Source organism: Hibiscus syriacus, unplaced genomic scaffold (assembly GCF_006381635.1).
Source record: "Hibiscus syriacus cultivar Baekdansim isolate YM2019G1 unplaced genomic scaffold, ASM638163v2 tig00111402_pilon, whole genome shotgun sequence".
Classification (NCBI taxonomy): domain Eukaryota; kingdom Viridiplantae; phylum Streptophyta; class Magnoliopsida; order Malvales; family Malvaceae; genus Hibiscus; species Hibiscus syriacus.
In genome coordinates this window covers 7413952-7440009 of record NW_024063082.1, presented here as the reverse complement: position 1 = coordinate 7440009, position 26058 = coordinate 7413952, and the positions used below count along the sequence as shown (strand labels likewise).

At 33.7% G+C, this 26058-nt stretch overlaps 2 protein-coding genes across 2 annotated transcripts; one reads left to right on the top strand and one right to left on the bottom strand.

Moving 5' to 3' along the window:
* Nucleotides 1–3698: 3698 nt before the first annotated feature.
* LOC120161797 (CTD nuclear envelope phosphatase 1-like) lies at nt 3699–25829 on the bottom strand. Its single transcript, XM_039172007.1, has 8 exons — nt 25819–25829; nt 19311–19324; nt 6545–6924; nt 5196–5324; nt 5003–5123; nt 4801–4882; nt 3942–4095; nt 3699–3834 (listed from the first exon to the last, which is right to left on the bottom strand). Exons 3-8 carry the CDS (start codon nt 6839–6841, stop codon nt 3700–3702), a joined length of 918 nt encoding a protein of 305 aa, XP_039027938.1. The 5' UTR covers nt 6842–6924; nt 19311–19324; nt 25819–25829; the 3' UTR covers nt 3699.
* Nucleotides 12965–18011, top strand: LOC120161798 (PHD finger protein ALFIN-LIKE 2-like). Its single transcript, XM_039172009.1, has 5 exons — nt 12965–13122; nt 13215–13247; nt 13845–14067; nt 17227–17347; nt 17483–18011. Exons 1-5 carry the CDS (start codon nt 13035–13037, stop codon nt 17729–17731), a joined length of 714 nt encoding a protein of 237 aa, XP_039027940.1. The 5' UTR covers nt 12965–13034; the 3' UTR covers nt 17732–18011.
* Nucleotides 25830–26058: the final 229 nt, after the last annotated feature.

Below are 26058 nucleotides of genomic sequence, written 5' to 3'. Positions count from 1 at the left end.
AAAATATAAAATATATTTGGAGGTTGAAGAAAAAATACAACCAAGTTGATTTACTTGTTCTTGGCTTTTACACTGAGAATATTTCTCATGAAAAATATAGTTTAGACCCAAAATAATCGAACAGACTATTCCTTTAAAAATAAAGCACGCCTATCATTGATATAATAATTAATATAACCCTCGCTCTCAACAGTAATTATATTATTATTTAAAATTTAATCCATAAATTGATTTATAACTTAATAAAAAATACTAAAAATTATTTTTATAATTAATAGTATTATAAAGATGTTTTATTTTTCATATTTTTTCTTTTAGAATATATATATTTATATTGTTAAATAAAAACTAAAAGATCATTACATAAAAATCGAACATGTTACAAAATTGAAATGTATATGAATGTCAAAGTAGAAGCAATAGCAAAAATCGGGAGAGGAGAATATGTTGTTTTTTGTTTTAATAATCTAAATAATTAAAAGATACCATAATATTTATTTAAAGTATTTATTATTCATTAAGACTATTTAATAGGTTAAAGATAATGTCGTTTTTAAAATGTTCATTTATGGTATTTATATATAATGATAAGTGTTTTTTCGAGGTTAGATAATAATTAAGTTAATCCACTTAGCTTTCCTCGTGGACAAGATGTCATGATTTCTACACACAAAATTGAAGTTTTGATGATTTGACGTGAAACATGGGGACTTTTGGAGAACAAAATTATGGTCAGCTTTCATATTGAGCACCATTTCTTTTCTTTTCTGTTTTAGTCAACGTAGGATTATTACATTGATAAAATAGCATAAGCCCACATGAAACATGTTGTGTTAAGACAACAACTGCTCGAAAAATGATCAGTCAACCAAAAACATATCAGGAAAGAAAACGACGGCGAAGACAAGTAGCCAGCCTTTTGTCAAAGTAAGCGTAGGATCTTTATCAGGTGAGCTAACAAGTTTGATGTTGAAGAGGGTTTCAACGGATAAGGCTTTGTTTTCTTTCATACGAAGAAAAGGAGTCTTAGTCACTAACGAATCTTTGAAGATAATGAAGAGCTCGAAGCAAGAGTGAAAGAGGCCATGTTTTGAAAACAGGACCGGATCGGTCGGTTCAACCGGAAATCGCTGTCAGATCCGATTCATTCTAATCCGGTTAAACCGTTATTAGTGAACCGTAAGGAACCGCTGAACCGGCTATGAATCGTTCGAACCGGACCGGAACCACTAACAATCGGCCATCAATAAAAAATTAAAAAAGTTAAAATTTTTATTTTTGAAGGTTAATCAACTTTTGTTTTGGTTTTAATGTGTAATGTTTGGAGATTTTTATTAGAAGTAAATCAAGTAATGAATGATGGAATTTTGGTGTTGTATTTAAGTATTATAGTTGTGGGGATGTTTTTAGTTTTTTTATTAAATGTTTTTTGTATTTTTATTTAATTTTTTAAATAATTATGACGTCGTTCGATTCTTTCGACCGGTTTAACCGATTCTACCGATTGAACCATTAGCACGGCCGGTTCGCTGATCGGTCTGATTTTGAAAACCATGAAAAGAGGACAATAGATACAAGCAGTATATATATCACAAATTATATTTATAATTTTAATTTTCATAAAATTATAAATATTTAAAAACAATTCAATATTGAATATATAAAGAGATAGTGGTCCCATAAAATAAATTAATTTCTCTATCTCATTAGGAAGTTTGAGTTTTACGACAAGAGAAAACGTATATTCTTATAATATCAAAAATAAGAAAGATTTAAAGGATTTCAACGTATCAATGGACTCCTATGTATTTGTATATCTAATATTTAATTTATTTTTATTATTGACGATAATCTTAGTTTTAGATTTCATATCAATTATGTCGTCGGGAAACAAAAACAGAAAAATGAGACACGGATAGAAAGGAGTGGAAGGGAAGAAAAATAAGGAGAAGATAAAGAATGTTAGCGATCGATAATAAAAATATATAAAAAAACACTATGAAATTTTATTCGGTACTTACCTACCCACAAATGATAAATCAAGATTCTATTTTGCATATAAGTTTAGTGATGAGAGACATAAAAGTATTATTTAAGTCATTATTATGATTAATTATTCATATACACTCACACACAAATATATATATATATATATATATATATATATATATATATATATAACATTATGAAAAAGGTAATTTATTGTTTATAAATGGAAAGAAGGGAAGAAATTGAGAGTTGAAGAGGCATTTCCATGATGACGAATAAAAGTTGACCAAAAAGCATAACATTATTATTGAGTATGAAAGAAGGTAGCCAAATGCAGTGAGCAATTGATAATATAGGGCCCCCTAACCCTCTTGAAAGGTAATCATACTTATTTCATTAAGCTTACAACATTGGTTTTTGGTAATAAATTCCAAACAAGCATTCACCTTCCACTTAATTCATTCTTTACACTGCAAACAATTGCAGTGCAGGTCAAAGCTAATTTGGTGGCTTCGGGTCCTATCCAATTAAACAACAAGACTTCGTATCTTTGAGTTAATTATATTTGCTTCCACGAGTTATCGAGTGCCATGTGTTGCATTCTCGACTGTTGTCACGAGTGACATTGTCTTTTAAGGGTTGGATCCCACGTGTATGTGATCGGCGACCTGACTCACCTACTGCATGAGCATGTGAGATGTTCCGAATCCATTTCATTACAGCTTCGTCACGTTCTGTCGTGTTGGGAAAAAAAAAGGGAAGATTGAAACTCGGAAATATGAACTCAAGCGCTAGGATTCTGTCTTTACAGGGTCGACCCTTTGTAATGGAAATAAACAAGGGAGAAAAAGGAAGTGGGAAGAGAATAAGGAAAAAGAGACGCTGCTGCTTCTTGTCTTTGTATATATGTATGTTATGATGCTTTTACGACAGGGAAAGCTGGAAATTCCCAATCAAATAGCATACGATTTGCAAAGAAATATTATCAACTGAAAGAGTTAAACAAAACAAAACAAAACAAACCAAACAAGCCTTTCATGTGGCCATTTAAGGATGGACAGGATATTTTATGTTAGAAGATGAATTTATAGAATTTGAAGAGGTCGAAAATAGATTTTTAATAAAAAAAAATCTAAAATATATATAAATTTAAAAATTTTAGAGGACGACTGCCCCTACTTCTTCAATCCGTCCCTGTTGCCATTGTTAAGTTGTGTTGGTGAGAGCTGTCACGGTATCAGAATCCTCTTGGATTTTATTTCAGATATATATTAAAGTTTGATGGAGTATATAATTGAAAAGTTTATGCATATTTGGTGATGGGCAGGGGCTGGAAATGTTCTTTAATGTAAAGTCAGTAAAGAAAGGGACAATTTCAAGTTACAGGATACAAATAATATCATTGATTGAGAACAAATTTACAAAATTCCCAAAGTTACATAAACACCCAACAGAATCGCAAAGCTTGTAAACAAAGTTACAATAAGAATAAATATTTTTTAGCACATCTTCATCTATATACATAGAGGTTTTACCTAATCAAATAAGCGATAACATCACATTCATCGTTTTCCAGGTCTCCAGTGGCACCTCTAGAATTCGGATGCTATACAAAGGCCATGAATAACATAAAAGGTTGCCGCCTTTGGATGATAGAGGTTTGCACAAAAAGTACCGAGAAGAAGCAAAGGCGTGCCTATGATCTTTTCCCTACACTGACCAACTAGAAGGGGGGATACCTTGCTTTTGAAACCATTCGGGCATGCGGAACCTGTCGTACAGAACTGGTCTCACATCTCTTTGCTGAGAAAGGTGCTTGAGAAGTGGAAGGAGGACATCCAGAAGCTTTTCAACATAAAACCAGGTGTCGAAGTTGTAAGTAAACAGACATAAGTATAAATTGATATCACATGAGAGTAACAGGTTTAGAGTAATGCAAATCGAGATGGTACCTGTGTATCATGTGGCTGCCCAGCAGAAAATGGGATGCAGGGAATCCCATTTACTGGTTGCAAGAGGAAACTAAAAGGATTGTTGTCAACAATAACGGTTCGGCATAAATCAGTAGATAGGCAGGAGAGGTCCTTCACATGCTCCCGGTATTCCCTGTTTATGTCAAATGAAAAAAAAAATTGCCATAACAAAACAAAAAAATCTTCAGTGGAACTTGACATGTAATCACCAACAAGATGTATGCTTATGCATCCAACATAAAGGAAGCACAAATTTACTCTAAAACATCAAAAGCTTGGCATAAAGCATGTTGGGAGTTTTTGGACACCTAAACTAATCCCTTTATTTCGCCAAAAAATATAACCCTCGTATTTTAGAAAGGAAATTAAACGACTTGGTAATGCTTTCCTGAACTTTATCAAACAAAACCGTAAAGGCATTAACATCAGCACCGACTCATTCATTCTGTGCAAACACTAACCAAAAGCACCTTAGCACATCTTAAAACAAATTCATAAAATCCCAAGCAAACACCAAAACATTTCTTTTTGGAAATTCAAGTTGACGAGAAATTTGAAGTCATCTGACATAAAGGTAGCAGGAAAAAAAGATAAGGAATTTATACATGCAGGTTTTGGCCCCTTATACATGGATATCCCAGGGAAAGGAGTCCCCCTTAAATATCATGACTAAGGTCAACTTAACATAAGATAGGATACACAAGCAAGCAGAGAGAAATTATATTCACATATGTTTAGTAAGCAGATGATATTACTAAGGTTTCATTGATTTTAATTTACAAATCAGAGAGAATAGGCCAGAAATTATAAAAGCAGCGTGTGGAGGAAGCATACTTACGTACTAATTGTAGAAGGCCTATAAAGTCGAAGACTAAATCTATTTTCTGCATCAATTCTGTCAACAAGTGGTCTAGCATAGCCTGTGGGCAGCCATTAAAAGTCATGATATAATGCACGAAAGAGGGTAGTGAGAGGAAGAAATATAAGAAGAAAATTGGGTAATAAGTTGAAAATAAAACAAGGTAAAATTATGAGCAAACCTTCAAGGCCAGCAGTAAATAGTACAAGCTCAGCAAATTCACTTAGTTCATTTAGAAAATCTTGCAGGCCCGGGCGCTCAAACACCGTAACGTAAGTGACCTCAGGCTTCCCTTCACGTTCCTTTAAAAACCAAAGCATCCAAATGAAAACTGACATCATTTAAAAGAGATTCAATTATTATTCATAACAAACCTTGTCCGAAGATACACATTCCAACTCAAACCACTTCACTCCGGCATCTGTTGCTCGATTACGAAGGGAAGGTGGAAGACTAGATGTCTCGTATGCACTTACTAAAGTTTCGTCCAAGTCAAGAACTACCTGCAGGCGCATGAATCAGACCTAGCTAGAACTCCGCAACAATATACACCAAACAAACAATAAAGATATTCATGATACATCTTACTTATTTTGCTTTACAGTTTCACCTGTTTTCAAACCTTACCTTAAAGGAAACGAAGTTGGCATCTTTATCCCACCAAGGGTTGTACTTCTCATATGTGAATATAATTTTAAGCAAGCTAAACATATTCACAAGTTGCATATAAAATTTTAGAAACATACACAAACATTCTAAGTTATTTAGTTAACCTGAACTTTAAATAAATCGAGTTTGAATTATTCGGTTCTCAACTAAAACAATTTTTTTATGTCTAGAAATATAAAAGAGTCAGGCTATTAGCTCAATTCATATTGTAGCAAGTTTAGATGAAGATTTTTTATTTTGTTTTACAGTTTCACCTGTTTTCATAGCTTACCTTAAAGTAATCAAAGTTAGCATCTTTATCCGCTCATGGGTTAGAGAACTTAAACATCCCAAAATTAGGCACAAGAGACACTTAAATAAGTTGTAGGCCTACACCTGATATAATTTTTGTTATTAACTTCCGATTTATTTGATTCAGTTCCAAATTGGCTGATATAGTAATGTTAATCAGACTATTTTCCTAAAGCATGGGTACTCAACAGTTATGTAAACAAATTCAGGCATGGATGTTATGATCTTCCAAATATACAAAAAAGCCTTTTAAACACTGAGTATACAACATATTCATGCTCGAATTTGGCACTCGTCCAGGTCCGGCAGTTGACATATACGAGCAAAACGAATAAACTTACAACTTATGGACCCAACTGAATTGACTCAAGTTAACTCCAGTCTGCTTTTATGTTTCCTATATTTCTGCAACTCCCAAAGTAACAGTAATAACCCAAAAAAATTAATTGCTTAAGTTCCTTTTTATTTTTATAATGCTTAAATGAGTTAAATTAAGTAGAACTATAAGCCTAAGTCCATGACAATGTTCTAGTTTTATGAAATACTTAGCTACATCTTCAAATAAGTTAAGGAAGCTTATTCTGAAGCAAATTAAGCTCAACAAAGCTATTTTTTTTTCTAAAAAATTTAAAATCTCTATTTTTTTTACTACAAAACAATCTTATTTAAGGAAAACTTAAAATAATGTCATTTATTCTGAAACAAATTGTAGAACATAATACGGGGAAACGGGAAAAAAATTTTTTGGGGGGGGGGGAAGTACCGTGAGCTTTTTGACGCGGTCTTCATCGGTGGGGACAGGTGAGTCCAAAACGGCAGCGATCTCGACCGTAGCGGGAGACTCGATTGCAGTCGAGTCACCCACAGGCAAGGGCTTGAAACGGTGCGTCGAAGTCGAAGTCGTCGTTGTCGAAGAAGAAGAAGAAGGCAAAGGATACTGACCAACGGCTCTGATGATCTGCGCAAATATCTGATAGAAAAAAGTCAGCCAATTCAAAAGCGCTCTCCATACTTGCAACGACCGAGGCGAGTACACCTCGGCCTGAGTCAACTCAGCCATCCAAACCCGAACGATTTACACTAAGACAGGCACGGGGTTTAAAAACAAACTGGAACGGTTCTTTCGATACAATTTTATCTCTTCTTTGGTTAAGAGATTTTTCTTCCCTTCCCTCTTAGATAAGCAATTTTATCAGAGTAGCGGCACTGACTCGAGAAAGTCTGGGAAAAAAACGAAAATGAAATAAAAGTATAGATGAAATACGCGCCAGGTTAGGCGAGTGAGGGCTGATTTTCCTTTAATTTCTATATCTCATTTGGGTGTTCCGAGGTGTTCTTCGGATTAATCACTTTGGACTTTGAAGTGCAGAATGGAGCCATCATATTATGTGGCCTGTATCTAAAACATTTGGGTAAAATACCTTTGTAAGTCACCCAACTATGATTAAATAAACTTTTACTCGTTAAACTTTTATATTTATCAAACATTTGGGTTACAGCCTAAGTGACTGTTTGATGGTTATAAAAATACTATCTCGAAGTTTAATATTTTTTATATAATCTTCTATTTTTATCAAAAGAAAAACATTTGAAATTATAATAAATGTTTACTATCGTAATAGTAAACTAAACACGTAATTAAGATATTTTCTTATAATCATTAACACAATAAATTAGCCACTTGATATCATTACAAGAATTATATAAGGAAAAGATTAAAAACCCAACCAAAATACTCGAACAAATATAGATACAAATAGATTTGAATGTATCGACGAATAAATTGCAAAAGGAGATGAAAACTGCTGAAAATCATTGATAAATCGCATATCAGAGTTGAACGACGTGAAAAGTTATTCACGAAACAACCACGTATCTCAATTCAATCTGAGAGTCCAAAAGCAGTGAATATCATCAAGATAATGAATAAGTGCCATATTAATCAGTCAAGATGTCGTCAATCAAACCCTGAGAAAAAAATAAAAATGAAAAGAACGATCAAACGATCGAAAATATGTCAAAAGATAAAATAAAACGTGTCATAAAGACAGAGAAAACGTGTCACAAATGCATAATTATTAAAAACTAAAAAACAAAAGGAAAATAAAGATATAATAAAAAAATAAACAAAAAATAAGAAACATTGACAATTAATACTAATACTAATATCGTGGTTAATTAAAAAAAGAAAGTGGTGCAAAAAGAAAAGGAAAAAAACTAAGAAAAATCTAAGGAGAGCGGCTCGGATTATAATATATTAATTTTATTATTTATGTCAACGATTGATAATATAATCCTTATTTATTATCCATACCCATACGATTTTAAATTGTTCAACAATTAACGTTGATATAATAAATTTAATAAATAATTTGATGCAATCTCAAGTTGAAAGAAATAAACTTAGCAGCTTGGACTTATGAAAACTGTTCAATATTTTTCTCTCTCACGTTCAAGGAAACGGAATAATATAATAAATTTAATTGTCCTTCCCATTATCCTAGTACTTAATAAAAAATAAATGTTTAAATTATGTTTCGAAAAATATTTTAATGTCTAAAGAAATTTTTATTAAAAAATATGTGTCTAATATTTTCATCGGATTATTTTTAGGTGTCAGAACCATAACGATCGTTAAGTTACACGTGTCATGTTATGTTAATTTTGAGAATTTATTTTAAAAAAATAAAAATAAATAAAAATATTTTTTAATAGAAAAAAAAACTCAAACAACCAGTGTCCTCCCCTCTCCCCCTTCTATTTTCCCCTTTACCCTTTCACCTTTCCATGGTCACCAGCCGACAACCTTTCCATGGTCACCAGCCGGCAATCTTTAACCGTTACCTCCACCTTCATTGATACCGACGTCGACACCCGATCAAATCCCGTTAACCTTTTATCGTACAGTATTATCGTTTGTTGTAGAGAAGTGTTCAAAAGTTCATTTAATTTTAAGCCACTGTCACTATTTTTCGTCGATTATGGCCAACTCCGACGTCCATAAGCCACACTGCCACTACCATTCGAACCACCGTGATTTTTTGATCAAAACTTAAGTGTTCAGCTACAATGGTGGTCAAAGATGACCAGCGACAACTGGTCATGAGTTGAAATGAGATATTTTAATTTTTTTAGAGTTTTTTCTATATAATTTCATTAAAAGTTTGGATTTTTTTATAAATAAACTAAGTTTTTTTAATTATATTTTTATTATTAAAAAATATAACGATATGCATCTAAAATTATAAATGAGAAAACTTTAGACACATTTTTAACAAAAATCTCTTTAGGTACTAAAACGTTTTCCGAGATATTATTTAGGCAAGTATTAAGCCTTATCTTAGCGTTTACTTCTTTATTTTCTCCAATTCGCTATTGGTCTTTTTTCTTTTTTCTTTTTTTCCTTATTTTTCATTATTAAATGACAATATCAATTTTGATGTTGATTGTCACTATTGATTTTTTTTATCTTGTATTTTTTATTTTTTAATAATTTTATTTTTATAGTATATTTTTCTGCTTTTGTATATATTTTTTTCTACCTTTTGATATTTTTTTCTTTTTCAATTGTTTGTCGTTTATTTTTATCATGATTTGATTTAATATCGCCACGATTGATCAAGACAGTGCTAATTTGTTATCTAGCTGATTTTTTCTGCTTTTGACCCTCAAATTGAATTTGAATATGCAACTTGAGATCGTAGATAGTTTTACGATACTTGACTCTTATTTGTGTTTTATCGGTGGTATTTCAATAATTTAATATACTGTTGTGATTCGTTTGTCGTAGCAGTCAGATTTTTGTGATCTATATTTTACTTAAACTTTTTAAAATATTTCAATTATATATTTAATTTATGTTTTAGTTGTAAATCTTTATTGTAATTTTGAATATCTTTTAAATTAGAAAAAAAAAATAGGTATCAAACATAGTCCTCTGAAATCCATTCCTCTACTTGTGTATGCTATTTTATGCATTAGATGCATTGTAAGTATGGATGTTTAAATTAATTCGTTACCGTTAACAGTAATCGTTATTTGGTGTAATTGTTATATTTTATAGGTTAATTAATCGAACTGTTCAGATTTAATGATTTCGATTAACCAAATTACTAAAAGTACCTGTTAACAATTATAGTTACGGTTATGAATTTTGATAAATGATTAATCATCGATTAACCTTTAATAAATTACAATTAATTAATTATATATTTTAAAATAATTGAATTATAAATAAAAATTAAAATGGTTCCTCCATATTTTTTTTAGTTATCACATTTATCTTGTATAAGGGTACATTAAATTAAATATAGATGAAAAAATACTTGATTTTAAATTGTAAAATATAAATACGCACGTAAGAATTTAAACTGCAAAGAAACCCCCCAAATATACCTCATAATATATATATTTCTATAAAAATAGAATGCATCTACAAATAAATAAGATTTCTACAAATACATATGTATGTAAAGTTTGTGAAATTTCAAAACTTTCATGTTATGTTGTGTTTAAAAAAATTATAACAGGTGTAACTGAATCGTTAATAACAATTAATCATTTCTTAATACTTAAGTTATAATTAACAAAATTTAATAATTTTTATAACAATTAATTGGTTGTTTAGATTAAATAGTACGATTAACCTATCATAAACACCTTTAATTGTAAGGACCGATCTCCTAAGCTTTTGATATGGTTACGAAAGAACACATAACTTGGGAGGATAAACAACGTTTCGTTGGGATGGAAAACGTTGTCAATTGAATACAAACAAATGATACATTTCAATTACACGTCGATCAAGTAAACGAAGATAGAGTAAGAGAATTAAGTGTTGATTGTTGGTGCATTTATTAAAGAGAGTTGAAGTGGGACTGGATTGCACGCGCTAGAAGAGGAAGGTGATGGTGTGAAAGACATGAAGAAGAAGAGGACAGTGGGAGTGAAGAATATAAATAGGTGGGAAATTTATTTGGATTTGGATGGAATCAGCCAATCAGAAAAGACAAGTTTCAGTTCTTTCTCACACTGTTGCTTCCAATTATTACTGTCAGAGGAGGAATCTGCTGTCCCTCACCCCCACACCACTTGTATCTTGTTTAATTACTTTATAAATTAAAATATGCCAGGAAACATTAAGAAAATATAATTAATGAGGTAAGGAATGGAACATGCTCTAATACAAGATATAAATAATGTTAGGGTAAAGTAGACACTACTTTGTTAAGTCTATTGATTATTAAAAGTTATAAAATGACGACTCGATTATTTATATATTCAAAATTCGTAATTTTCTGTTAAAAAAGTTATAACAATTTGAGTTGGACGTTAAATTACTGATTGAGATATGATAAAATATGATCTTAAAACAGTTTGAGTTGTATTTCTTGGATCAAGTATTCGTTTATATTATGTCGTTAAGTCAATGTATCGAATCAATACTTGAAAGCAACAACAGTGCCAATAAACATCATTAAAATATGATTTTATGATATCCAATCAACATGTTAATGTCCAACTCATATTGCTTTCAATTTTTTTAACAAAACGTCACATATAATCGATTGGTCATTTTGTAATTTTTAATAGTCGAAAAACTCAACAAAGTAACACTCTGTAATCGATTATCATTTGTTTATTTTACCCTCAATGTTAATGAGTTTTTTTGTGTATGAGTTTGCTCCAATACTTTTTTTAACTACTTATTGACAAGGTTTTCCTTGTTAGAATAAAGTATTATTCAAATATCAAGTCTGAACCATTAACTTGGGTATGACCCTTTTCTCAATCCACCGCTATTTCTAAGAGTCAAATTAAATTAAAAGAACTGAATCGATTACAAAAGGTTTGAAATTCATTTAATTGCGAGTATAAATATGTCTCTAATTGATATTTATCTGATTGGTTTGTTAATTTATTTTTATTTTGAACTCTTGACTTAAATTGTAATAAAATTAGTTGTTACTATAGATTTGTTTTGTAATAAAATTATTTGTGAATGTATTATCATATTCTATTATTATAAAGTTTTTTATATCGTTTATCCTTTAACGTCGATTATAGTATTTGGTTATATATTATTTTTTCATGAATTATGATCAAACTTTTAACTATTTTTTTATATATTATTTGAAATAAATAAATTATATTTTAAAAAAATAATGAAATAAAAAAATTATTTTGAGGCAAAATTTATATAACTTATATAATTTTAATATATATATATACTCAATAAAAGATCTTAATGGTAGAGAGTAGCATGCTCACCTAAGACGTTTTCTAAAATGCGACAAATAAGCCCCAAGTAAGTTCCTCTACAAAAACCAAACAGGTCCTTTACATATTCTTCTGACCTAAACCAAACAAGGCCCAAATAATTTTACTGACAGATGAAATATCGCTAAAATAAGGTAATTTTTGTTATCGCATGTTTAATTTAAATATGACATAATTTGAAATTTATATTCATGAGTTGATAGTTAATTCAATTAGGTAGCATTGTTAGTACAGTTGAAATATTAAGGTGAATGCTCAACATAATAACACACCCTTTTTTTTTGTTGAAATTTGCGTTTTTAATGAAAAATATATATTATCATTTTTAACTAGAATAATTAATACACTGCTCACATCGTAAAACTTAAATTCTGTTAGTAGTTCATATATTTTTGACGTAAATAAAAAACTTAGCCTTTAATTCTAATTTAATAATTTTTAGTCTACATATACCGGTATATGATTTATTGATCGACTATTTTGAATTGAGTATTGCAGAAGTTTATTATGAGTGTGATCCTCCCAAATTCAATTTACTCCATTTATAACGTCAAGATCTGAACCTCCAATCTTACTTAGAGAATGTAGTATCTCATCTTACTAAATCAATTAGTCTTTGAAATTAAACAATTGTTTTTTTTGAATAAAGCCCAAAACTTCATAATTAAAAATTACAAAGGCTAAACATGTCCGAATTAAATAATCGAACTAAATCCAAAATTTAAACCTAACACTGGAATTAACAGCAGAATTTTACTTATTAAAAAGTGAAATATCAAGTTATATTTAAGTATAAGGAATAAATCTCAAAATTGATTAAATAGAGGGATCAAAGTCATAATTTAATCTTAAAAGTCCTGGGAATAACCGACCGATCAGTTTCCGAAAATAAGACACTCGCTTTTAGTTTTTGCACACAAAAATAAATAAATAAATTATAAATTATACTACGTCTTATTTGGAGGAGAAAAGAAATGGCTTCTTCTAGTCCTCGCACTGTCGAAGAGATCTTCAAAGACTATAGCGCTCGACGGTCTGGTCTCGTTCGCGCTCTTACTTACGGTGATGTTCCCTTTCTAACCCTAAGTTCATTCACTGAATTTATTTTAAACTCTTTTTTAATATTGCTCATGCTTTCGTGTGATTTGGATCAGATGTAGACGATTTCTACTCGCAATGCGATCCAGGTAAATTTCTTTTCAGTTTTCTTATTTTTATTTATTTGCTGAGGAAAATACAGATGGAAATTCTGTTTGTCTGAGATGCTTTTGATTTAGAGTGAGCTAAGTAGTTTCTTGGTTGATAGAATCGATCCGGTTCAATTTTGAAGCGCGTGGCTTCCTTTGTGCCTCTGCATGAGATATTCCTTAATTGTTTCAAGGTTTATGATTTTTTATCCGCCGGATTTTCAATCTATATCGTGAGTCGTGACTTTCTCTTTAGGGAAATTGCAAGTGAGTTGCATTTTACTCTAGGAAGTTTATGGAAATCAGAGAGGACATTTTTATCGAACTTTTCATCTTATTTTAGACCTTTAGTACGATCTGTTTTCCATTTTTATTGAGACCGCTAGACTTTTTTTTTTCGGTGTTGAGAAGGGATAGAAGTTTTATTCATGTGCGATGTAGAATACGTTTTTGGTTTCTTTTAATTTTTCCTGCATTTTATTTTATATGCTAAATTCACCTGAGAAATGTCCAAGTTATGCTTTATTATAGGCTGTAGAATTTGTGATTTTGATCACATCTTTTAGATTTGAAGCATATTGATTTTTTGCTGCTTAGATAAGGAGAATTTGTGTTTGTATGGACACCCAAATGAGGCTTGGGAGGTTGCTTTACCAGCAGAGGAAGTTCCACCAGAGCTCCCTGAGCCCGCCTTGGGAATTAATTTTGCAAGAGATGGGATGAACCGTAAAGACTGGCTTTCGCTGGTTGCTGTGCATTGTGATTGTTGGTTGCTTTCCGTGTCTTTCTACTTTGGAGCTCGACTCAATCGCAATGAGAGGTATTTTGTTCTGGCATCTGTCTTTCCTCTACTGGAATTGGAATGTTTATCATTACTTTTGCACTAATTTTGTGTTTATGATCCGAGTTTGCTTGTCTTGTTAGCTGCTCTAAACAATTATATATCTTAGTCATAAAGGTATAAGAATATGATTTGACATAAAAGGAAGCTGTGTCGGGCGGAAATTGGACAAGATAACCATTGGAGTTGTGATGATAATGTCAGGATACTTTTTCTATTTTGGCCACTCTTAGAAGTAATGTCCTCTATTGGGTGGAATTTGTTTTGTTATGTTTCTTCTGATCATTTTGTCTTTGAGCTAGACTAATAAACGTGGGACTGCTACAATGATGAAGCATATTGTTGTTTATTGGATATAAACCCATGAATATGTGGTTTCTGTGTGCTTTCTTCATCCAAATACCTTTCTTATGGACTTCATATTTTAGGCTTTAAATTATTAAGTTGTTGATTCCATATCGTTCACTCGATATTTTGAGTTTGTAAAACCCTGGTATTTATTAATCTCATGAAGCCATGAATATTGTCTTTTAGGTGGTTTACATTCACTTCACTTAGGTTTGTATAAATCCTTGAATATGTGGTTTCTTTGTGCTTTCTTCATCCAATTACCTTTCTTATGGACTTCATATTTTAGGCTTTAAATTATCAAGTTGTTGATTCTATATCGTTCGCTCCATATTTTGAGTTTGTAAAACCCTGGTATTTGTTAATCACATGAAGCCATGAATATTATCTTTTAGGTGGTTTACGTTCACTGAACTTAAGTTTGTATAGCAATCAGGGTGTTTATAGTGTTCTGTTAAGATTGAGGGAGAGTGAAGTGTTGATTTGAACTAGAGATGAAAGTCAAACACTCCAGAAGAATTTTATTTGGGTGGAGGTTGGTGAATGAACGGTCAAGTGCTTGGAACTGAGAAGTTCATGGTCATTTAAGGAGGTTCATTGCCAGCATTTAACTGTCAGAACCAACCAAACTTAAAATTGCACTTTAAGTGCACTACAAAGTGATGCTAATATCAGACTAGGAATCCTATTTCATCTTATAGGCTTTGGCAAACCATGGGATGCATGCAATCTAGGTGGGTTCTCTGTTCTAGCCACCAAGCCTGTAACGTGTACATTTTCAGAAAATTCACCACCAACGCAATGCTAATGACCTTACTCTTATCTTTTTTACGAGTTCTCTTTTAACTAGATTCTAGTTTCATCCGCTCTGTTTATGGATTGTAACTGTAAGATGGGAATCTAGAGATTTTACCTTCTATTTTCTATCTCAATAACCCTTTAAGACCACCATCTCCTCCTTATCTGATACATTGAGGGTCCTTCCTAAATAAGTGAGAAGGATCCCGTTTCGATAATTGCCACATGCTATGACTTTTACTTTAATTCAATTAATATGTTCAGCACTTAGTTAATGTTATTTGCTAAACGCTAGCTGTTCCTTTATTGGAGTTTGTGGTAGGATAGGCATTCTAAGTTTTTAAATTTTAATTGTGTAAGATACCCATTGTAAGTACATTTTCTTAACTACAAGCTGAATTCAATAATGGGCTCGTGGCATCCCTGCTCGCTCTCGTCCATCTTCTTTTTGTCTCCATTCTCGCAGTCAAGGGAACAACATAATGGAAGTCACTAGCTCTCCCACCCTTTCCCCCTTAAATTTTGAGTATATCTTAAATTTATTCTACCTGTTGTACAGGGTCTGGTTTCGTTGTTTTTTGGATAAAGTTATATTTTGAGGTTTCAGGCCTGGCAAAATAGGATATTGATGGAAGAGACTTGTAACAACTCTTTCAGTCATAGATGCTCCTTATATATTGCAGAAAATGATATATCTGCTAAAGTAGATAAAAGGACAGGTTCAACCACACTTTTGATCTTCAAAATTAACTAGTTGAGAATCTCCAATTTGATCATTTGGGTCTTAAATTGGTACTCCTTGTTCTAATTTTGCCGGACAACCTTGACAGGCATTGTAGAAAATTGAGGAAAGTATTTTGTATAGTGATCAATTTGGATTCACTGTGTTTTTCCCATTGATTAGAATAAAACTGTAAGTCTGCTTAAATAAACTAATTTACAGAGGGTTCTAATACAAATACAATTACTTTAAACAAAACCCTATCCTATCTAATAGATAAGAGATAAGATACAAGATTTATTTAAACTACTTAACAGATAAGAGTTAGATTTTATCCTAAACTGTTAATAGATAATATTTACAATAGTTTAAAACTTTAATCCTTATCATTTACAACCAACACTCCCCCTCAAGCTGTTGAGTATACATTGTAGATTCCCAGCTTGAATATGATTTCATCAAAGATAAATCTTGGCAGTGCTTTGGTGAGGACATCAGCTAGCTGATTTTTAGTAGAAACAAAGTTCAGCTTTACTATCCCACTATTAACTTTTTCTGAGATGAAATGTCGATCAATCTCCACATGCTTAGTTCTGTCATGATGAATTGGATTTTTAGCTATACTAATTGCAGATTGACTATCACAAAGTAGCTCAAACTTATTGTCTTGACTTGGTTCTAATTCAACCATCAACCTTTTCAACCATATACCTTCACAAATTCCAAGTGCAAGGCCCAATACTCGGCTTTTGCACTACTTTTGGCAACAATCGATTGTTTCTTGCTTCTCCAGGTGACTAAATTGCCCCAAACCAGAGAACAATAACCACTAGTAGACCTTCTATCATGTAGAAAATTGAGGAAAGTATTTTGTACAGTGATCAATTGGATTCACCGTGTTTTTCCCATTGATTAGAATAAAACTGTAAGTCTGCTTAAATAGACTAATTTACAGAGAGTTCTAATACAAATACAATCACTTTAAACAAAACCCTATTCTATCTAAGAGATAAGAGATAAGATACAAGAGTTATTTAAACTACTTAACAAATAATAGTTAGATTTTATCCTGAACTGTTAACAGATAATATTTACAATAATTTAAATCTTTAGTCCTTATCATCTACAACCAACATGCATACATATTTTGCTAGCATACAATTTTTTACCTGTGAACTGTGATGTCAATGCTCTCTCTGTCTCTCTCGGTTTTCTGAAACTTTTTTGTGGCCAGGCTATAAGTCATGAGTTTGGTGTTTTTTACTCGACAGGAAGCGCTTATTCAGCATGATAAATGATCTTCCGACTGTCTTTGAAGTTGTAACTGGAAGGAAGCCCATCAAAGATAAGCCCACAGTGGAGAGTGGAAGCAAATCGCGAAACAGCACAAAGGTGAATTTGTGATGCCCTCTCCATTCATGAGGATAATGAAACCAATTCGAACCATTAAATGTGGAACTTTGTATCACTGTTTCTTCTTTCATTTGCTTAGCTTTGTATTTATAATTATACCTTTTTGCCTTTTAGAGGTCAATTGATGGACAGCCAAGAAGCAATCCTAAGTTAGCTGATGAAAATTATGAGGAGGATGAAGAAGAGCAGGGTGATACATTTTGTGGCAGCTGTGGGGGAGGATACAATTCTGATGAGTTTTGGATCGGCTGCGACAACTGTGAACGGTGGTACCATGGGAAGTGTGTGAAGATAACACCAGCCAAGGCCGAACTGATTAGGTTTTACAAATGTCCATCATGCACAAAAAAGGCGAGGCAGTAGCAGCCGAGGGAGGGAGGGGCTAACCCGATCTGTTTTATTCACAGATGTTTTAAAGCAGCACAGCTAAAATGAATGCAAATTCTTTTGGTACTGAAAAGTCCTTCCTGGAATTGCAAACCAAACTACTTTGGTTCTTTAGGTACATGAATGAGATGCAGCGAGACATAAAATGCATAGGGTTTGTGTAGATTAATGTACTTTTTATTACTGTAACTTACATTTTCGTGTTCTGCAGCAGTGAATGCAGTCTTCCAGTTTTCAAATCTTGGAATCTGAGTTGATACTTCTTTAGTCCTAATGGCTGTTTCAGGTGGCCGATGGATCAAATATTTACGTTGATCAGTTCCTTGGATATCCAGATTTGCCTTGTGTTTTTCTAAGTTGAGGGCAGGAGTAGTTGCCCAAGTCCAAAGGTTGGTCTGGTGTTCAGACAAAACTATATGGCATTTGGTATATCAGATATGGGTGGAATGGAACTTGTGATTCCTACTTTTGGTTCGGTCCCACTTGAGTAAATATATATACATACGTCTGTAGTTGAATCCACAATGTTCGGTTGGTAGAGCACAAGGTTCTTAATCTTATGGTCGTGGGATCGAGTCCCATTAAGAGCAATTCATAACGGATGTCTTTCACGGAAGTTGTTCTCAACCTGACGTTAGGGGTAACTTACTATTCTACCTCCCCTACATATGGGAATAGGATCAGCTAATTTTTTTTGTAGTTGAATCCACACACTTTGGTTTAGCTAGGCTAGGCAAGTAGTTGTAACATCATTCTTTTTAATGTTTTCTTACCTTTTTATAAAGAGAAAATCGCCTCAGTGACCAAAAAAAAGTTATAATATACGATTTTAACCAACTTTTTTTGGATTTGCCAAAATGACCAACAAAATCGCAACGCGAAATAAAAATCGCAACGCGATCCCCAGAATCGCAAATCAGTTTCCAAAATCGCAACGCGATTCTTGAAAATCGCGATGCGATAGTACAAATTCGCATTGCGATTTTCAATAATCGCAACGCGAATATGAAAATCGCAACGCGAACACATAAATCGCAACGCGTATCCGTAAATCGCAACGTGTATCCGTAAATCGCAACGCGTATGGGTAAATCGCAATGCGTATCCGTATATCGCAACGCGTATCCGTAAATCGCAACGATAATACATAAAATCGCAACGCGTATCCGTAAATCGCAACGTGTATCCGTAAATCGCAACGCGTATCCGTAAATCGCAATGCGTATCCGTAAATCGCAACGCGTATCCGTAAATCGCAACGATAATCCGTAAATCGCAACGCGTATCCGTAAATCGCAACGATAATCCGTAAATCGCAACGAGAATCTGTAAATCGCAACGATAATCCGTAAATCGCAACGAGAATCTGTAAATCACAACACTGAAATTTTGGGTATATACACTGAAATCATAAACTAAATCCCTAAATCGCAACTCATTCCATCTCCATCTATCACTCTCTCCGGCGACATCCGTTCCTATATCCAACGACATCCTTCCCAATCCGGCAACAGGTTTTAGTTTCGCAGCTCGTCTGTTTAGTAAATTAATTTACAACCATGAAATCATCTGATCATGTTTGGATAGATTTGTGTTTTGGAGGGTCATGGGATAATGTTCATGGTGTTTTACAATATATGCCTTTACCCATGAATCTTCAACTAAAATTGTCTTTACAAAAGTTAACTTATGAAACTCTAATGCTACGTGTTTCAAATAAATTGAATTTAGAGCCCCTAAGTGGATTTAGGCTATCTTATCAGAGAAATGGTAAAGTTTATTTGTTAACCGACAATGAAGATGTTGAACGATTCATTGCTTACATTAGTGTTTCACAAGATGATGTTACATTGTATGTTGTTGAACCTAGAAGTAGTATTGTTGGGTCAGTAGCGGGTAGTAATCAACTAAGTTTTTCTCAAAACCCACAACCTTTCTCTAATCCAAATCCCAATCAACTTTCAGCACCAAATTCCGGTTTTCGTATTGACCAGTTAGACGATGATGAGCCAACAGAAAAAATTGTGAGTACTAGTCAGTATTCGAAATTTGGTCTTGGTCAATATCCGGACTTTGATATTGGTCAATACACGGATTTTGATGATGTTTCAGAAGAAGAAACAGACCATGTGTGTAATGATTTTAATATTGGTCAATACCCGAATTTTGATGATGAAACACCCGTTGCCGAGGAAGATGTTGTTGATGATAATGAGGAGGAAGTTACGACTGTGAATGAACATGTTGAACATCCATTCTGTAATTCATATAATCCTGAAGAAGAAAAGAAGAAGAAAAAGTCCCCGAAGAAAAGAAAATGCCACGGGAGTATAACTGGAATATGTCAGAATTACTTCAGTTACCGGAAGAAGAGTTGGCAAAGAAAGCAGTTGATTGTTACACAAAAGTTATTCGTGTCAAGAAAGATGATTGTTTTGATACAAAGGAAGACTTGAAGATAGCTTTGTATACAAAATGTGTGGAAGATGGCTATCAACTAAAAGTTAACAAATCAAGCAAAGATCGTTTCGAAACAAGGTGTATGATTGACAAAAACTGTACGTGGCGTATGATTGCAAGAGAATAAAGATTGCAAAATGTTTCAAGTTAGGACTTTTATTGATAAACATACATGTTCAAGAACCCAAGTTTTTCCTCACCATAGACAGGCAAACAAAAAGGTGTTGGGTGGTTTTCTGGCTGAGTTAATGTTTTTGAATGGCAGGGTATATCGGGGACATGAAATTATGACTGACATGAATGCTCGGTTCAAGATTAGTATATCATATTCTCAAGCTTGGAGAGCCAAATGTTATGCCTTGGAATTGTTGAGGGGGTCGCCAGAAGCATCGTTTGCCCAACTGCCGGCTTATTGTCACAATTTAAAGCTGAAAAATCCTGGGTCGGTAACTCATATCAAAACAGATAGAGATGGACGCTTTGAGTTGCTGTTTATCGCCATTGGTGCTACGGTTAGTAAATCAATATAATTTGTTGACTCATTTTTGTTAGTTACATGCATTTCACATTTAAATGATTATATTTCTTGTGTATATTATTTTGTAGATTCGTTCGTTTATTACTTGCATGCGCCCAGTTATTATAGTTGACGGAGCACATTTGAAAGGTCGATACCTTGGAGTAAACTTATTAGCAGTAGCCATGGATGCTAACAATGGGATATTGCCAATAGCTTACGGGGTTGGCAAATCTGAAACCTCTGATTCATGGACATGGTTTATGGGGCATCTTAGGGATTGCATAGGTCCTATTAGCAATCTGACAATCATATCCGATAGGGCAAACTCAATTGACAACGCTGTTAGAAGGTGTTTCCCAGATGCTTTTCATGGACTTTGTGGTGTTCATTTGTATAGAAATCTAAAATCAAGGTCTGCTGGTATAAAAAAGCACAAATGGACATACTGGAAGGCTGTAAAAGCTTATCGGGAAGTGGATTTCAATAAGCATATAAATTGTTTAAGACGTGTTTTGCCTCAGTGTGCTCAAACACTAGAAGATGTCGGGTTTGAAAGATGGTCAAGAGTACATCAACTTGGAGCAAGATATGGTTTCATGACGTCTAATAGTGCAGAATCAATCAACGCTCTAAGTCGTCATTCCCGGAAATTACCCATTACTATGTTAATGGAGTTTTTTCGAGCCTCTATTCAACAGTGGTACTACAAGAAAAGAAACCATGCAGGTATTATTTCTTTGAATTCGTAACTTATCATATTATATATTTTACTAAGTATTGTTTATTTAAATTTACAGGAACATTGGAACATCGTGTTACACCATGGACTGAAAAAAAGATAACGAAACGTGTTGTGAAGTCAACGTCATGGAGAGTTGAACCATGTTCAAACACTTTGTTTCAAGTACTGGATAATAACTTAAATGGGCTAGTCGATCTAAATGCAAAGACGTGTAGTTGTATGAAATGGCAAACATCTGGTTATCCGTGTGGCCATGTTATAAAAGTTGCTCTTCATTTAAACCAAGATGATTCAAGCGCATACGCTATGGATTGCTACACTACAGAAGTTTATCGACAGACTTATGCCGAGATTGTCTACCCTATTCCACATCCTTCTGAGTGGGACATACCAGATGACTTACAAACAGTTTTGCCACCAGCCATGGACAGAAGGCTACCTGGCCGACCAAAAAGTCACGATCGTATACCGTCTAAGGGTGAAGAGAAGAAGAGATCGACATGTAGTCGGTGCAAGGAAAGTGGTCATACAAGGTTGACATGTGGATCACCAGTGCCATCAAAATCATCTTTTCCTCTACCAAAATATGGATCCTCATCAAAATCCAAAGCTCATATGGTGTCAAGCAAAAGGCAATCATCTTTAAAATCCCAATCACGATTGGCTTCACCTTTTGAGACTGTTAACTTAGGTGATTTTTAAATGCAAACGTTGTATTATGTGGATTTTATGTGTGAACTTTTAACATTTTCAGTTGAATTAATGACTCAGGCCAACCATTTTGACTTAACCAACTCTTGTTATTCAGTTGTTATCACTATTAGGCATGCATTTGACTATCGCAACACGGAAAATACAATCGCAACGCGAAATGAAAATCCCAACATGAAAATCGCAATGCGGAAATGAAAATCGCAACGAGAGAATCGCAATGCGAAATGAAAATCGCAATGCGAAATGAAAATCGCAACGAGAGAATCGCAATGCGAAATGAAAATCGCAATGCGAAATGAAAATCGCAATGCGAAATGAAAATCGCAATGCGAAATGAAAATCGCAACGAAAGAATCGCAATGCGAAATGAAAATCGCAATGCGAAATGAAAATCGCAACGAGATAATCGCAATGCGAAATTATAAACGCATTGCGATTTTCATTTCCGCATTGCGATTTTCATTTCGCATTGCGATTCTCTCGTTGCGATTTTCATTTCGCATTGCGATAGTCATTTTTGCCTTCAACATAATGCAGATTGAAATCAACAAAATCAACCATTACATTTCAATCAATTAAACAAGCACAAATAAGAATTATGTTCGCATCAATTACACAAATCAACTTTTACAAATCATCTTTTACAAATCAATTAAACAATCAAAAAATAAGCAATAATTCTTATTTCCGATCATCTACTATTGAATCAACTTTTACAAATCAATTAAACAATCAAAAAACAATCAATTAAACTATTGAATCAACTTAGGTGATTTTTAAATGCAAACGTTGTATTATGTGGATTTTATGTGTGAACTTTTAACATTTTCAGTTGAATTAATGACTCAGGCCAACCATTTTGACTTAACCAACTCTTGTTATTCAGTTGTTATCACTATTAGGCATGCATTTGACTATCGCAACACGGAAAATACAATCGCAACGCGAAATGAAAATCCCAACATGAAAATCGCAATGCGGAAATGAAAATCGCAACGAGAGAATCGCAATGCGAAATGAAAATCGCAATGCGAAATGAAAATCGCAACGAGAGAATCGCAATGCGAAATGAAAATCGCAATGCGAAATGAAAATCGCAATGCGAAATGGAAATCGCAATGCGAAATGAAAATCGCAATGCGAAATGAAAATCGCAACGAAAGAATCGCAATGCGAAATGAAAATCGCAATGCGAAATGAAAATCGCAACGAGATAATCGCAATGCGAAATTATAAACGCATTGCGATTTTCATTTCCGCATTGCGATTTTCATTTCGCATTGCGATTCTCTCGTTGCGATTTTCATTTCGCATTGCGATAGTCATTTTTGCCTTCAACATAATGCAGATTGAAATCAACAAAATCAACCATTACATTTCAATCAATTAAACAAGCACAAATAAGAATTATGTTCGCATCAATTACACAAATCAACTTTTACAAATCATCTTTTACAAATCAATTAAACAATCAAAAAATAAGCAATAATTCTTATTTCCGATCATCTACTATTGAATCAACTTTTACAAATCAATTAAACAATCAAAAAACAATCAATTAAACTATTGAATCAACTTTTGCAGCTCGACATCATTTTCACGCAGTTCACTTCTGAGATTAACCTGCAGAAACCAAACATTTGTTCAGACAACACTTTCTACAAATTATTGAATTCTAGTTACTTAACCAAACATTTTCAAACCAAAAGTATATAAACTTACCAATTGTTTATGGACATTTTTATAACGCGGATGCAGGTAGGCAACGTCTCGTATATATCGATTTAGCCATATAATGCCGAAACCACAAGCCTACTGCAGCTTTATCTCTATCGGTGGGAGGTAGATACTTGATGCTTCCCGTCGTCAAACGCTCCAACGCCAAGCATACGAGAGGACCACAATCTCCTCTGGCTCCGCTCGTTTGTTGTGGCGCGGTCTCGTCTCTAATAACTGTAATATTGAGCTTCTTTGGCTTCTTGTTTCCAGAACGAGTCCAATAATTGATCGCATCCAAGAATTTAGCCAAATGAGAGCTCCATCCCTTAATAACATCTCTTAAATCAGCCAATGATATGTAATTTATCATGCTGTCATACACTATTGTCTTAAGGGATGGGAGCTGAAGCTCGACGAGAATCCAATGTTTACGTTCCAAAACAGGGATAAACACCTGCAATCATAAGTAATAATTCATTCATTTGCGCACTTATTTCATAAAACCTTTAAACTCAATCTAAAATAAATACTAACCTTATCGACCTCCCACCATGCAGGATAAAGTTTAGCTTGTCCATTGCCCAAATCAAATGATTCATCTCGTGCATTCTTCAAGTGAACGGCGTGAAAAGACGTCGGCATTATTGTATATCGTATATTTTTATTTTTCTTAAGTTTTCTTATTATTAGAAGACGTGTCACCCACGCATCGATATGCTGTTTTACAAAAAAAGACATATATTAGTGACTTACATAAATTTAAAAAAAAAATTAATCAAATTGAAATATAAGAAAAATATAAGACTTACCCCCCCATCGAAATAGCCATTGTCTTCGACCCCTAATAATACGCCCCACCAAGGCCGTTCAAGCAACAAAAAGATATCATCGGTGAGCTTGCATATGTCAGTGAAACACCCCTTGCTCCGCTCATGTAGATAAAAATCAACTGCGGTCTTAGCCCAAAGGGTGTTATCCAAAATTGTGTCCGGTAGTTGTTCCCTCTCCTCTTCAGATACCGGTATGGTACTGGCCGGTAACTCATACGAGAGCCAACTTGAATCCATCATGTCCGGCACGACAGAGGGTTTCTCAAGAAGCCTACATATGACGCCATGTGAATCGGGCTCTTGAATGGTGGGAGGGACCTCTTCAATGATGACAGTGGCCTCTTGAACGGTGGGAGGGGACTCTCGAGGAATGATATGGGGGGCCTCTTCAACGATAGGAGTGGACTCTTGAGGGATGACAGGCGAGTCGGGCTTCTTCTTGCGGTGTCTTCGCACTATTGGGGTGTACGGAGACTTAATAGCACGTGCACGCTGTCTGATGCGTGAACTCCGTCGTGCAAGCATAACCCGACGTAAAGCATCCACTCTATCGGGCCGCTAAATAATTAAATACAAAAATCAGTAAATAAACAGACATGATATTTAAACAGTGAAAACAAAGACAAATATGTTTCAAACTTGCATTGTATTCACCCAAGTCATTATTCTATCATAGTTCACAAAATGCATCAGATAACAAAGAAAAATATGTTTCAAACTAATACCCTGAAGTTAGTATTTGTTTTGTCTATTGGTTGAAGTAAATTTATCCATTCAAGTTTCAATTTGCAGAAGAAGAAATAGTTTACTTTCGCAACACGAAACTTAAAATCGCAACGCGAAACCAAAATCGCAACGCGAAATGAAAATCGCAACGACAGAATCGCAATGCGAAATGAAAATCGCAACGAAAGAATCGCAACGCGAAATGAAAATCGCAATGCGATTTTGGTTTCGCGTTGCGATCTTGTAGTTGCGATTTTGGTTTCGCGTTGCGATTCTGTCGTTGCGATTTTCATTTCGCGTTGCGATTTTGGTTTCGCGTTGCGATTTTAAGTTTCGTGTTGCGAAAGTAAACTATTTCTTCTTCTGCAAATTGAAACTTGAATGGATAAATTTACTTTCAACCAAAAGACAAAACAAAGACAAATACTATTTCACAGTGTTAAAGAATACACAGTTTAGCAGAATTGGCAGCAACCGAACAAATTTACTTTCAACCAAAAGACAAAACAAAGACAAATATATTTCACAGTGTTAAAGAATAGACAGTTTAGCAGAATTGGCAGCAACCGAACAAATTTACTTTCAACCAAAA

What these genes read in the sequence shown, in the direction of transcription:
- LOC120161797 (XM_039172007.1), bottom strand. Translation starts at nt 6,841, where the DNA reads ATGGCTGAGTTGACTCAGGCCGAGGTGTACTCGCCTCGGTCGTTGCAA. An exon ending in ACCGCGTCAAAAAGCTCACG is followed by an intron (nt 5,325 to 6,544) that starts GTACTTCCCCCC and finishes ATGCGCCTGCAG; the next exon opens with GTAGTTCTTGACTTGGACGA. An exon ending in AGGCCTTCTACAATTAGTAC is followed by an intron (nt 4,096 to 4,800) that starts GTAAGTATGCTT and finishes TGACATAAACAG; the next exon opens with GGAATACCGGGAGCATGTGA.
- LOC120161798 (XM_039172009.1), top strand. Translation starts at nt 13,035, where the DNA reads ATGGCTTCTTCTAGTCCTCGCACTGTCGAAGAGATCTTCAAAGACTAT. An exon ending in CGTTCGCGCTCTTACTTACG is followed by an intron (nt 13,123 to 13,214) that starts GTGATGTTCCCT and finishes GATTTGGATCAG; the next exon opens with ATGTAGACGATTTCTACTCG. An exon ending in AATCGCGAAACAGCACAAAG is followed by an intron (nt 17,348 to 17,482) that starts GTGAATTTGTGA and finishes TTTGCCTTTTAG; the next exon opens with AGGTCAATTGATGGACAGCC.